At 48.6% G+C, this 13,392-nt stretch overlaps 5 protein-coding genes and 1 long non-coding RNA gene across 7 annotated transcripts; 2 read left to right on the top strand and 4 right to left on the bottom strand.

Annotated features, from left to right (window-relative positions):
- Positions 1 to 6: 6 nt before the first annotated feature.
- On the bottom strand, positions 7 to 3,153 carry LOC108150852 (inactive ubiquitin carboxyl-terminal hydrolase MINDY-4B). Its single transcript, XM_017279155.2, has 8 exons — positions 2,935 to 3,153; positions 2,662 to 2,876; positions 2,416 to 2,584; positions 2,242 to 2,307; positions 2,097 to 2,167; positions 1,815 to 1,968; positions 1,663 to 1,734; positions 7 to 1,565 (listed from the first exon to the last, which is right to left on the bottom strand). The coding sequence occupies exons 1-8, from the start codon at positions 3,121 to 3,123 to the stop codon at positions 1,017 to 1,019; spliced, it is 1,485 nt and encodes a 494-aa protein (XP_017134644.2). The 5' UTR covers positions 3,124 to 3,153; the 3' UTR covers positions 7 to 1,016.
- A 1,122-nt stretch (positions 3,154 to 4,275) lies between these two features.
- Positions 4,276 to 6,415, bottom strand: LOC108151772 (uncharacterized aarF domain-containing protein kinase 5). The gene is made up of 5 exons (XM_017280618.2): positions 6,301 to 6,415; positions 5,396 to 6,235; positions 5,175 to 5,340; positions 4,766 to 5,112; positions 4,276 to 4,701 (listed from the first exon to the last, which is right to left on the bottom strand). The coding sequence occupies exons 1-5, from the start codon at positions 6,313 to 6,315 to the stop codon at positions 4,390 to 4,392; spliced, it is 1,680 nt and encodes a 559-aa protein (XP_017136107.1). The 5' UTR covers positions 6,316 to 6,415; the 3' UTR covers positions 4,276 to 4,389.
- A 73-nt stretch (positions 6,416 to 6,488) lies between these two features.
- Positions 6,489 to 7,311, top strand: LOC108151778. Its single transcript, XR_001774759.2, has 3 exons — positions 6,489 to 6,578; positions 6,731 to 6,844; positions 7,203 to 7,311. It is a non-coding gene; the product is annotated as an uncharacterized LOC108151778 (long non-coding RNA).
- A 20-nt stretch (positions 7,312 to 7,331) lies between these two features.
- Positions 7,332 to 9,174, bottom strand: LOC108151775. The gene is made up of 5 exons (XM_017280620.2): positions 8,858 to 9,174; positions 8,452 to 8,803; positions 8,125 to 8,393; positions 7,905 to 8,064; positions 7,332 to 7,840 (listed from the first exon to the last, which is right to left on the bottom strand). Exons 2-5 carry the CDS (start codon positions 8,789 to 8,791, stop codon positions 7,668 to 7,670), a joined length of 942 nt encoding a protein of 313 aa, XP_017136109.1. The 5' UTR covers positions 8,792 to 8,803; positions 8,858 to 9,174; the 3' UTR covers positions 7,332 to 7,667.
- Positions 9,175 to 9,233: 59 nt separating this feature from the next.
- On the top strand, positions 9,234 to 11,642 carry LOC108151771 (protein wntless). Its single transcript, XM_017280617.2, has 2 exons — positions 9,234 to 10,706; positions 10,765 to 11,642. Exons 1-2 carry the CDS (start codon positions 9,398 to 9,400, stop codon positions 11,142 to 11,144), a joined length of 1,689 nt encoding a protein of 562 aa, XP_017136106.1. The 5' UTR covers positions 9,234 to 9,397; the 3' UTR covers positions 11,145 to 11,642.
- LOC108151774 (putative Dol-P-Glc:Glc(2)Man(9)GlcNAc(2)-PP-Dol alpha-1,2-glucosyltransferase) lies at positions 11,307 to 13,392 on the bottom strand. 2 transcript variants are annotated; one of them, XR_001774758.2, is made up of 4 exons: positions 13,133 to 13,392; positions 12,600 to 13,070; positions 11,537 to 12,545; positions 11,307 to 11,457 (listed from the first exon to the last, which is right to left on the bottom strand). XR_001774758.2 is itself a non-coding variant. In XM_017280619.2 (3 exons), the coding sequence occupies exons 1-3, from the start codon at positions 13,283 to 13,285 to the stop codon at positions 11,820 to 11,822; spliced, it is 1,350 nt and encodes a 449-aa protein (XP_017136108.1). In that variant the 5' UTR covers positions 13,286 to 13,392; the 3' UTR covers positions 11,307 to 11,819. The 2 variants fall into 2 exon arrangements, 1 of the variants encoding a protein (XP_017136108.1); XM_017280619.2 differs by having other exon boundaries at positions 11,307 to 12,545.

The following is a 13,392-nucleotide window of genomic DNA, read 5'->3' as shown; positions in this document are numbered from 1 at the left end:
AATGGATCGAGAATCTATACATGGAATTTATTTCGAAACAAAGATATATATGTCGTATTCTTATTAACCGGAAAGTGCAACTGGAGTAATCGAAGCGTGTTGGCGATCTACTATATATAAGAGTTATGTATCGACTAGTGGCTCCAGGCGGCAGCATCAATCAACTGGTTTAGAGTTCCTGCAGTCGCTCTTCGCGTAAAGAGAGGCCTCGTCCCAGCATTTCCCATTTGCTGAAAGTTTTCTCAACTGTTCAGACATATGCCATGGCTGGTTCGCATTCGATCAGATACTTGCAATATTTTACGTGTATTTACCATCGCTGTTTGGGCACTTCGAAGCTGGTTCGAATCTCTGCTCTCAGATATACTTTTTTTTGTATCTTTTAAAGTACCAATTCTGAATTTTCGTCGGATGCACAGCAACAGTAGGATTCTACTAGGAAGAGTGCGGGATAATCGTATGAGTTCTACAGATAAGAGAGGACAGTGCATCATCTAAAAGCTTACATTAAATGGCACTAATCTGGTCACTATTTTTATGTAATATAGTAGATCCTACCCTTCTTTTCGGGTTCGTTCCTTTAACAATTTGCAAATAGTAAAATATTGAATCGGAAACTTCTTAATATGTACTTTGTAACTTTTTTTTAAACACATCTAGGTTCTACGTAGAGTAGAGTAGAGTAGAGTAGAGTTTGAGATAAGAAAACTATTATCAATTGTGACTACTTGGAACTTAAGAAACAAACCTTATGTGCATTGGTCATTCGCCAAGAAAGTCGATTTATATCATAGATCAAGAGACAACATACCAAGCTTACATGCGGACAACAAGACTTGCAGGGATCTTATTCAAACGGGAGAGCTTCGAATCAATCGAAAAGAAAGCGTTTGCAAAATTCACATTTAAGATAAGATCACTTGCGGGGTTTGAAAGTAGTCGGGCTGATCCTACAGTTTCTCGGGTATCGGGTGTGACCGATTCCTAGTTCCGATCGACTCGATCCGGAGTGCACTCTACTGTGTGGTACTAAAAAGATAACTCAACATCGATGGCTGCACGTGAAAGCTTATAGTTGCCTCTTCCCACTTGGTACGAATCAAACGCTGCAACGGCGTGTTGAGCGTTGACTCCTCCTTGGCGACCACATCGCTACTACCGCTAGCGCCACTAGCAGCACCACCAACACCGCCGCCGCTAGCGGCACCCACACCGCCACCGGCAGGAGCACCTCCACCCGGAGTCGGAGCAGCGGCAGCGCTCGCTTCTCCATCCTTTCCGGCTGGCTTTCCCGCCATCGAGGTACCCTCCGGTGTGATTGGTTGCCGCTCCAACATGACCAATGCCTGCTCATTGTACGTGCGATTGTCGATGGTCATCTGTATCTGATGCCCCGAACAGCTGTAGTAGTTCACATCGAAGCGCGACTCCGCGTGGTAGTTGCGCAGCAGGTCCGGATTCCGGTTGAACACCACGCCGTAGTGGCCTGTGCAGCTCGTTACCCAGATGGGATAGTTGGGCGTCTTGAGCCGTGAGCCCGGCTGTCGGGATTGATTAACCGCTGCCTGTATTCACAGTAAGAAAGTGTCAAATATACATAGATATAACGCGGATCGCCACAGTTTTAGAGAACAAAAATAAGAGCATTAAGTCCGTACTTACGCTAGAGGACTCGATGTCCCACAGCAGCAGACCGATCATACATCGTTTGAGCACTCCGTACTGCGGAACCGCCTGAAAACAAACACGAAACTCAATACCTTTGATGGGGCCTATCTGGATCTATATCTTCTTCTTCGGGTTACGTTACACACATAGCTACTTTCATCGCCCACATTGACGACGCCGTTGTGTATGTAGGGCGTGGCACGTCCCGTCAGCAACAAGGTGACAATCATCAGAGAGCCCTCCTCGTGGTTGCTCATTGTGAGGGGCGAGGATTTCGAGGAGTCCAGGTCCGTGCGAACTCTGTAACGATTGGAAAAGTATTCACCGCCGAATAGCGAATGATTAGGGTCTACAGAATGCATCTGATACAGAGGATATATGGATATATGACGGGTATATGCGGACACTGGATCAAGCTGAAATCTTACTTTCCCATGGATCGCGTGAGGACGGCGCTATAAAGAAACAGCAGAGTGCCAGGGGTCTCTTCCTCTGAAAACTTTGAAGCGGGTTAGAGGGATACTTTTCGATCAGAGAAACGTATAATTCAATTGTGGAAATTCTGGGTCTTACGTATTTGAAATTCCGCTTCATAAAATGCTCTAGCTCCTCGTTGGGCGACAGGGTAAAGACATAGAGCTGCAACGAATTTGGAATGCACTTTCTACCTGTGTTTTTTTCAAGGAAATCTCTTTCCTATCGAAGGGCTTCCATCATGTAATAGGGGGACGGGACGGGGCAACTCACCTTCTCGGTTACCGAGTCGTGGAAGTAGCTGGCACTGTGATCCACAAAGACCTCGTCCTCTGACGGCAGTACCATGGTCACCTTTCCCTTGTCCGAAATGGTTCGGAGTATCTCCACCAGGGCACAGAAGAGGGCTTCCCGCTGCATCTCGGCGTTGGCCAGGAGCGGGCTGGAAGAACACACATGCGAATGCGAATGGGGATGAGCTGAGCTCTGTGGATTCCAGAGGGGGATTCGAACACGCACTCGGTGAGGGCAGCCACACGGCTGGTCTTGCGGGCGAAGAGCAAATACTTGAGAACGAATCCTTGGACGACGGACAGCAGGCCACGGGTGGCGTTTCGGGGCGATCGAAGGCCGTATGCAAGCTCCTCCTTGGGCGCTCCAAAGACAAAGGACGTCTGCAGCCACTCGGCACGCATGGGGATGGCGGCAGTGCCAAAGATCAGATTGCGCAGATCCTAAATGGGACAGGACAGACATCAGCACTGTAGCGCCGACGAAAGAGGCGTTGCCTACCGTTGCCAATTCGGATGTTATGGGCAAACCACCCTGGGTGATGAACTCCTTGTTCATTTCTAATTGGATGCCGTGTTCTGCTGGATGATTTCTGTTTCCGCTAGAGACCTTTGCTCCACTCTGCGACTCGTTGGCGAATGATTTCTCGCGAGGCACAGTTCTGTGCCCTGTCTGGACTTGGCTCCGCATCGGGTTGAGCCTGAGAGAACGTTGGCACTGGGAATGGGCATGGCAGACAGCTGCTTTTAAGCTATTTCACACTTCAGAATGGATTTTTAATTTCATATTTAGTCGTGGGCGCACGAGGCGTATGCGCAACGAAGCAAAAGCCAGCAGTCAGCCAGGACTCACGGCAATGCCAGTGGCCACCTGACAGTGGGCACCACACATACTGAATTTGCCCAGACGCCAGGCACCAGGCTTGGGGATGGCACAGGAAGCTTCTGCATGGTGTTGCCCGATTTTGGCCCACTGTTCTGGTCCTAGGATTAGCTTTGGAGGGTCGTTCGCTTGTCTGTCAGTCAACGAAAGTAACTTTAAATGAAATTGAATTGAATTTAGTTCTGTGTGCGGCACACGAAACCCGATGCACTGGTATGTGGCACAAGAAGTGAAAGTGTTACGGAGAAGCTCAGAGACTGCTACTGGGACTGGGAATGGGCTTGGCCCTGCCCATACTCGTATGTGCAATATATTTTGCAGGAATTTGGCATGTTGAGCTTGTCAGAGCGCTCCACACAACCGGAAATATGTAGTTGACGCCCATTTTGAGGCAGGAACACGTGTGCCCGTGTTAACACCGGGGGGACTCCCATGAAAAGCACCGAAAACATTTCACTGGCCACCGCATTATTCTCGGCTGAGAAATTTTAAATTTAGACAGCACTTTAGACTTCTTTTATGGCGATGCGATTGATTTGTTTAATTTCTGGGAGGGCCTAAATGGAAGTGAAAGTGGCCAAATAACTGGGGGGCTGCTCGGTTATAGCCTTGGGCATGTCGCCTGCGATTCATTAAAGTGCAGACCCTGACATGCACACCTGAACAGAACGACAGTAAATCCCACTGCAGAGAACGAGCCCGGCCCAACCATGTGTTGAAGGACAACCCAGCAGCGTCTGATGGAAGGTTTTCATATCAGTTTCCGACGGGCAGTTGCTAACTAGCTCGAGAGGTGTTAACTTGGATTGACATTTAATTGGCTTACGGATCATGAAGAACAGTAGTATACATATATATTATGTGCTCACACGCCATTATTACACGGTAGTAACACAAAATTGGCTATCTGGCCCCATCTGCCCGAGATATGGCGCCCCGAACTTTTGAATGGGCCAATAATTAAAGTACTGCAACGCCTATGCAATAGGCCTTCTTTAATACACAATAATCCCTACATACAAATACACTTTCTTGCTTAATTTATAGGTTCAATAATTAAAAGATGACGTCGGCTCAGCTTGGGATCGGGGAGCCGTCTGGCTGGGTCAGCATATTAGGCATAACCGTCCTGGCCGATGCTGGGGCACGTCCCACTAGGTATAGTGCATTGAAGTACATACTTATAAGCCGTAGCCTGAAGGCCGACTCCCACAGGCAATACTCAAAGTATACACGACGAAACAGCCAACAGACGTACTGGTACGGCGACGATTGGCCGCGATGCATGTAGAGACAACGCTGGGCGTAGCGGGCCATGACACGAGGCCGATTCACCACATCGCCGTGCTGGTGGCTAATGGCGCGCACGGTGTTCAGGTTGCGGACCTAGGCACGACATAAATTGGTTAGAAATCACAGCTAAAGAGCTTCTTTTCAAGAAGAATCATACAACAAACAGCATGCTGCGCGGCATTTCCTTCAGAGTGCCCATTATGGATTCAAAATTCTTCCTGGCCACCTCCTGCATGTGCTGGATGTCCTCCTCCGACAATTTGCTTCGGATTCTGCCACCGCGGATGCGAATGGGCTGCTGGAAGAGCACCTCGGCGAAGCGCATGTAGTCAGCGATGCCAATCTTCTCGGCGGCAGCTTGCATCTTCGATTCGTTGCGCAACACGGTGGCCTCCCAGAACTCGCAGAGCGGGCCACGCACCTCGACCGGCAGCTCCTCGTACAGGCCATGGTCCAGCAGAATAATGTCGGCTCTCCCACTGCTTTCATTTCTACGCACAAAAACTATGAGGGAGGGTGGATAGAATTAGCACTGACTGTTGCCTGGAGCCTGCCCTGTTACCCACTGTTGCCGGGATGCGGATCGGCGTGCACAAAGCCGGTGTAGAAGATTTGCTCGGCAAACGTGTTAAAGAGCTTCACATCGATTTCCTGCACGCTAAGCTTTCGGGACGCTATTGCCTCAAGGTCGTTGATCTTGCAACCATCCATCCATTCAAGGGTGAGAACGCGCTGAATGACAAAAATTTAGTCGAAGCATTCCGGACAGGATAAATAGCGAGCTCACCGTCTTGGTGTACGGCCAGTAAACTTTTGGCACATGAACAAAGTTGAATTTCTTCATATCGAAGGCACAGCGCTCGGCATTCCGGCCCTCCTGCACAAAATTCATCTCCTGGACCAGATTCTTGCGCACATCCCTCAAAATCCAGCCGAAGTTGTAGTCCTTGAAGAAGAACTCGATGATGTCCTGCAGGAACATGATGGTGCCCAGGTCGCTGATGAAGCGCTTCTGCAGATCGCTGTACTGCACCTTAACGGCCACGTGCTCGCCACTCGGCAGCTTCGCCTGGAACACTTGGGCCAGGCTGGCTGCTGCTACCGGCTTGTAGTTGAATTCCTCATAGATTTGCTCGGGCAGCTGGCCAAAGTCCTTGTGGAACACCTTGCGCACATCGGCTTTTGTCGTCGGGATACATCTGTCCTGCAGCCTTGACAGTGTGCTGGTGTACTCGATCGGCAGTATGTGATTGATGGCCGCAACGCCCTGGCCCACCTTTATATAGAGGCCGCCATTGAGCAGACACGTCTCCAGCAGGCGCTCGGCACTCTTTTGGTGCAGCGCCTTCAGCCTGGTCTCGTACTCGGCAACGTTCTCGTCCAGCCACATATAGTCCGCAGCAATTAGTCCGGCTGTTTTGAGAGAGCGCACAAAGCGCACCGACGCCCCGCAGTACGTAAAGTCGTTGACAATTCCATCATAGCCAATGGCGCCGACACCGGCCAGGACCAGGCCCACCCGTCCAATGGGAAATGATCTCCTCTCACTGTTCTGGGGAACCTGACTTTGTCTCCCAAATCTTCTAATACGAATCCAGCTGCCCAATTGTAGGAGTTGCTGCAGTCGCTAGTGGCCGACAAAATGGGAAGGATCAGAAGCGTTCCCGGCCCTTTTTTATGAAAAGTACTCACATGAGTTCTTTGCATGTTTTTTCCAAAGCGTTCAAAGCGCAAAGGTTTCGTGCCCGTGGACACCTGATATTGTTGTTGCAGAACAGCTGTAAGTGATTCGACGGTCCGGCAACATTTTCAGTTTCAGTTCAGTCACTAGCCAGTTCACACAACAAACACGCCGCACACGAATTTGCTATGGACGGTACCAGATCTTCGGTTCTGGCGGTTGGCTCCCGCTGCGTCATCATGAGCCAGCCCACGGTGAATTTACTAAAAAGGTGACGTCGTCCGCTGTGGTGAGTGTAATTACTTAGCTTCGAAATTAATATTGATAATTTAAATGGTGAACATTTTCCAGGTCAGCTTGTACATATATAATATTTGTTATATGAGGGAAGAGTATATTTACCCCATCTATTAATAATATAAAACTAATATCTATTAACAGACACAGATATGGAACAGTCCATCCCTAGGCGCAGGTGTCATCCCTCGATTTACACAGGCCCCGACAGAGCAACGGCGACTGAAACCTTCAAATGCACACATAGAAAAAGTAACGGTAAGTAAGCCAATGCAAAGCGGACAGAGAGACCGCCGCAAAGTGGGTGAAAGAAGAAGAGAAAGCCCATATTCAAAATGTTAACAAAGACAGTCGATGGGGACACTGGGAATCGGTGTTTTGCGCCGTTCAGGATAAGTTAAAATCAGGATCAGCTCTTAGATCCGTCCTGAGCGCCGGCGAGTAGCATACAGCGACCAGCCGTCGAGTTTTGTGGGCAAGAAGCCAGTCCATGGATAAATTAGAATTCGATTTTGTATGTGTGTTATGTTCTGCAGCTTAACAAGTACTTCCATTGTACTAATACTAGTTTTAATTGTTACATTTTCCATCTGCGATGCCTTTGAAACTTCTCAAGACATATGTTGGCCACATCCTGTACTGTGTATGGACGGCTAGGAGTTCGGAAGCAATTTATGGCGTTCTGCCTGCATATTTTTCATAAATTTAAAAATGCATATTTCGTTAAAATCCAATTGTCTTTTATTTTCTTTTGTTTCTTTTTCAATTATAATTATTCAAAGGGACTTTAATACAAATACTTGAAAGAGGCACTGCGGCACATGACGTTCTTTTGAAGAAGAAGGCCTTCTTCTTGATCAAGACTTGTTATACCCTGTACTCAAAGAGTATAGCGATATACCCGATTCGTATAGATCAGTGGTTTTCCGGGCCTGTTGTCTATGTATGTACATATGCAGTTTTTCATGACATCTGTTTGATTCCTTTTCCTGCTCTACGCAGATGCCTTAATCTACTTCAAAAACACTTAAATTTAGTTCTGATATTGCAACCCCAACGTGTCGTTGGGCCTACGAGGGGTTTAAGAATTATCAGAGGTTGGGATAGCTAAGGGATCGTCACGATTAACTTTCTTTGCTTTCGTGACATAGTTCGCAAGTTTCATAAGCCGGTCGTGTGCATATTGGAAAAACTTCTGCGAAGCCCGGTCGAAAACGGATTCATCAAAATCGCGATATTTTTTTCTAGATGCACCTGTAAAAGCAGGGAACAAGGGTTATTATTTAGCAATCACTTAACACTTAAAATTAACTCTCACTTCGAATAGCCAGTGTAATGGAGAGGGGCCTAATGCACTTCTTTGTCGTGGTTCCCCTCCAGCAATATTTCTCGGCCAGCTCGTCCACAAATATTTTACGCCAACACATTCGAATGTATTTCTCGTAGTCGCTGGCATTCAAATTCTCAAATTCCTTGACCTGGTGCACAAAATAGAATGTTTTGTAAAAACGAAAAGATATCAAAACCTTTCGTCTTACCATTCTTTTAAGAATTTCGTCGTCTTGAAGGCTTTTCTCCAATGCTTCAAGTTCGGATACTAGGGTAAATGGGTTCAGCGGTATTACTTTTGTGGGCCACTGACCACTGTCCGCACTGGCTGCTCCTATTGCGAGGGTACCATTCTGCAAAGCCTCCAGTTCATTGTCAATTTTGTCCAGCCTCGCGAAGATCTCCGCGTCCCTATCTTTTTGCCATTCCTCCATGGCTTTCTGTGTCTTTTGTATGCTTTTAAGACGGTCGAGCATCTCTTTAAAAGTGGAAATGTGATACCCGAATGAAGGGAAATATAAATACAATAAGCTTACCCTTTAATACATTATTGTACAATATGTTGTTGAGCGAAAGCAACTGTCCCAAGCCTGAATTGAAGTCGGTGGCACCTTCCGGCTCAGTATCTATAGGATTGTGAAGCTCTCTTTCCGCACAATTCTCCTGCTTCAACACCCGTGTGGGCTTCGCCGAGTCGCTATTAGTTCGTTGTTTTTTCCCAGTCAAAACAACCTCGAAGTCTGAACTGGGACTATCCTCTAATGCGAAGCTACTGACATGTCTTTCGTCGTCGTTATTGTCCCAGTTTCGATACCCATTTGCGTGAATTCCATTTCCGCGGGGCGCATTAGTGCGGATTTTCCTTTTAGGCGGCATTTTGTTGATGCGCTAAATACAGAAGCATTAATAAAGGATCGCCAAGAACATTAATTGATCATTTACCAAAACGGAGAGCAGAGTTCTCTATGATATTGTTTTACGTGAGGGAGCGGTTAGGTCAGACAAAGAGCACCTAAAGCGAGCAATAATCGAGCCTTTTGCTATCGCCTTCCGCTCGCTTGAGCGAATGTGCGCTAGTACGTCCTGAGGCAGCACCCACGAACAAACCAATGTTGTAGACCTTTTACCTGAGTGTACTATCCACTTATCTTAGGCATATGACCATCTGCTGCCACTTATTCGTCGTATTTTAATAGTTTCTGTGGAAAGAGGAGGCGTGGCGTTTATCAACAAACCACTGTAGATGCAACAGCTGTTTTCTCATCGCTGTCAAATATCGATGACTGCTGGCTGCTGACTATCGATTATTCGACCATCGCTATTCTGTATACGAACGCCGCCGCCGCCGCCGCTTTGTTTGTTGCAGCGGTGCGTTTGAAGTTTTTTTTAGCGTGCAACAAATTGTTTACCTTAGCCAGTAGTGTACGCAGAGGAGGCGCAGTTCATTAGCTCGAGTCGCCATTAGTCTTCGCCCCAGTCAGAATGTCGGGAACTATACTCGAGAACTTGAGCGGACGGAAACTGTCCATATTGGTTGGCAGCCTGCTGCTGTGTCAAGTGCTGTGCTTCCTTCTGGGTGGGCTGTACGCGCCCGTGCCCGCCGGCCATACTAATGTGCTTGGCTCGCTGTGCAGGGAAAACCATGCGCGCCAGAACGACACCAGCTTCTTTTTGTACTCGCGTGGCGAAGGATCCTGCACCCAGGTTACCCGCGAGGAAGTGGAACAGGACTCGATGAAGCTGGCCAACCAGATTGTGCATGTCTTCCAGATGCCCCTTCCGCGCGACAGTCGTGTGCTGGACTACTCGCGCTGGCAACAGAACCTCATTGGCGTGCTGCAAGTGGAATTCGGATATGACTCCTCCTCGGAGCTGCGCGAACCCCCCAAGGAGCTACAGTTGACGATCGACATGCGCCTGGCCTACCGGAACAAGGGGGATCCCGACCACGCGTGGAAGCTGTACGCGCATGGCGTTGAACATCGTTATCTTGATTGCGTTGCCGCCCATATCGGAAGCTCGGAGACGCTCTACACCTGCGACATGATACCTCTTTTTGAGCTTGGGGCCCTGCATCACAGTTTCTATCTACTGAATCTACGCTTCCCGCTGGACACGCCCAAGCAAATGAACCTCCAGTTTGGGCACATGCACGACCTCACGCTGACTGCAATCCACCAGAACGGTGGCTTCACCCACGTCTGGCTCATGCTGAAAACCCTGCTCTTTCCCTTTGTGGTGGGCATCATGGTCTGGTTCTGGCGCAGGGTTCATCTGCTGCAGAGGTCACCGGCCCTGTTGGAGTACATGCTCCTCTACCTCGGCGGAGCCCTGACGTTCCTCAATTTGCCCTTGGAGTACCTGTCGCTCACCATTGAGATGCCCTACATGCTTCTCTTGAGCGACATTCGCCAGGGCATCTTCTATGCCATGTTGCTCTCGTTCTGGCTGGTATTTGCTGGGGAACACATGCTGATACAAGATTCCCCCAACAAATCGACCATTCGGTCGCGCTACTGGAAGCATCTCTCCGCCGTCGTAGTCGGATGCATCTCTCTGTTTGTCTTCGACATTTCCGAACGAGGAGTGCAGCTGCGCAATCCATTTTACTCCATCTGGACGACCCCGCTGGGGGCCAAAGTGGCCATGAGCTTTATACTTCTGGCGGGAGTTTCGGCGGCCGTATACTTCCTGTTTCTGTGCTACATGATCTCGAAGGTCTTCAAGAACATTGGTGACAAGCGCACTTCGCTGCCTTCAATGTCACAGGCGCGTCGCCTGCACTATGAGGGTGAGTAACACTAATTTGGGAGACCTTATAGAAATAAAACCGACAAATATCCACCCAGGACTTATCTACCGCTTCAAATTCCTCATGCTGGCCACACTTCTCTGCGCCGCTCTAACCGTGACCGGCTTTATCATGGGCCAGATGGCCGAGGGCCAGTGGAAATGGAATGATGACGTTGAGATTCAGCTGACTTCGGCCTTCTTGACCGGCGTATACGGCATGTGGAACATCTACATTTTTGCCCTGCTCATCCTGTACGCTCCCAGCCACAAACAGTGGCCCACAATGCACCACAGTGACGAGACCACGCAGTCGAATGAAAATATCGTGGCCTCAGCGGCCAGCGAGGAAATCGAGTTCAGCAACCTGCCCTCCGACTGCAACCCCAGTGAGATATCCTCGCTCACCTCCTTCACCCGCAAGGTGGCCTTTGAATAGGGGGTCGCAGCCGCGGAGGAGAATTTTCATTCAGTTGTGGGCCAAACTAAGATTAAAACTTGGCTTTGGCCCGCAGCTGTAGCGCTCAAAGTGTGTGTAACGCTCAGTTTATTAGAAGTAGAGTGTAGCATTTCTTGCCTAGTTTCGCACTTAACAATCTGATCAGCATTATTAATTATCTTTATTATTATCATTACCAGATAGATTTCGGTAGATTTTCTCAGCATGCTCTAAGTGTTTTCCCTTCGATACATGTATTCTCTTTATGTTTGCCTCGGCAGTCAGTATTATCTTTTGAGTCCAATTTAATAGCCTGTAAGATTTTATATACATATGTATTTATCAAGTAATATTTAGGGGCATACGCCCCAATTTAATATTTATATATTTACCAAACCTATGCGTAGAATTCTTCCCCATTTTTGTAACTGAAAACGTAGAGCAATTTCTTACTCAAGTAGCGATGCAACGAATAAAAAGCAATATTTAAAATGGCAAGGAGCTGCATTTTCATGCCGCGCATCAGAAAACTAACGCAGAAGTTTGATAAATGCTTAAACCATATGCAATATTGCAGCTGTGAATCTGTCTGCCCGCCACTGCAATCGTTTCGAAATTTCGGGAATGGTATAGAATATGTGAATGGTGAATCGGGGTCTGAGGTCGGGTCTGGGTTTACCAAATGATTCTCTGCGGGGTGCTGTAGTCCTGCCAGTAGAACTCTTTGGTGAAGTACACATAGAATGTGGCTACATTCAAGAGCAGATGGGCGCCCAACTCCAGCCACTCGGAGTAGCCCTTGCGTGTGTGCCGCGTGTTTAGCCGGAAAAGGATGTAGGGCACCAGAAAATATCGTAGCTCGAGGAGCCGCTGGAAGCACAGAACCAGCACAAGGCTGAGGGGAAACATCAGCTTAAAGCTGTCGGGCATGTGACGCAGCCCGCAGTAGAGCACGGTCATGGCGAACAGATAGGCAGGCGCCATGGCATAGCGAAACCACCAGAACCGACCATACAGGCGGCTCCACACATAGAAAGTGTAGTGACGGTTATCGGCCAACAGATATGGATGCACAACCGTGTTTAGGTGGATTACCGTAAGTATTGAGACCACAGCCAGAAGGGCGAAGATTCTATTGCGGCGAAGCATCTCCACCGCGGGACGAAGCTGGCGTAATGTGTTAGATACGGCAAAGACAGCAGTAAATATGGCAAAATAGAAGATTTGCGGCAGATTTAGGGAGGCTTCGTGGGCGCTCTTGTCACCCACTACAATTGAACCGTTGATGCACAGGAATCCAACGAAGGGCAGTATGACGGATATGTAAAAGCAGCACTTGGCCAAAATGCTCAATATACAGCTAAACAGCAATTGGGGAGTGCCCAACAGCTGCAGCCACATCTGAAAGGGAAGGGATCACTTAGTTAACGAAAATATGTATTCTGTGCTACTTACATCTGCTCCTAGGAGTCTGATATGTCCTCTGGGCACTGCACGCCTCTTGGCGCACTGTTGGACGAGCGTGTCCAGCACAGTGATTCCGGTGACCATGCAAACCCACACGATGTTCGTTTGGCGCATTAGGACACTGGCAGCTCCAAAGACAGCCGCGGGCAAGTGTGCCTCATGCTGCCAGAAGTGGTAGAACATAAGCACCATAGTCAGCGACAGGGTGTCCGTGTAATACAGGTGACTGAAAAAGTATAGTGGCGGCAAGACCGATAGGGTTATTGCCTCGTGCGCCGCATAGGAATTGCCGCCTGTGCCGGCCAACGTTCGACGTCGGATCCTGTAGAGCAGCATTATGTTGATGCCCGCGCCGATAAGACTCAGCAAGCGTAAGCCCGTCACTGTGCAGTAATTGAATGGATTCAAGATGAGGGCAATCAGATATAGGCCGGGAAACGTTGTTATCTTCGGGTCCCACTGAAATTGAGAGTGAGTCAATGAGTGCGAGCGTGGCCGACTGGTTTCTGCCCAGTACTTACCACGTCAAACTGTTTTCGACAAAAAGCAAGGCCCTGTGGGATATGAAACTCCTCGTCGATGATGTAGTTTGAAGTACCGTTGACTCGCAGAAACAGAGGCAGCGAATACATCACAAAGCCAATGGGCAGGACCAGTTTCCAGGATCCACTCATGATTAGTCCTGCAGCCAGCGGAACTGGCTCCTTCGATTGAGTTTGTCTCCTAGTTGCTTTTGTTTAGCTTTTTTTGACCCCACCGGCTGCTGTTCAGTGTGACCCGC

The sequence above is a fragment of the Drosophila miranda genome, chromosome XR (genome assembly GCF_003369915.1).
Source record: "Drosophila miranda strain MSH22 chromosome XR, D.miranda_PacBio2.1, whole genome shotgun sequence".
Classification (NCBI taxonomy): Eukaryota; Metazoa; Arthropoda; class Insecta; order Diptera; family Drosophilidae; genus Drosophila; species Drosophila miranda.
The sequence above is the reverse complement of the archived record's forward strand: the minus strand, read 5'-3'. Positions and strand labels throughout refer to the sequence as shown.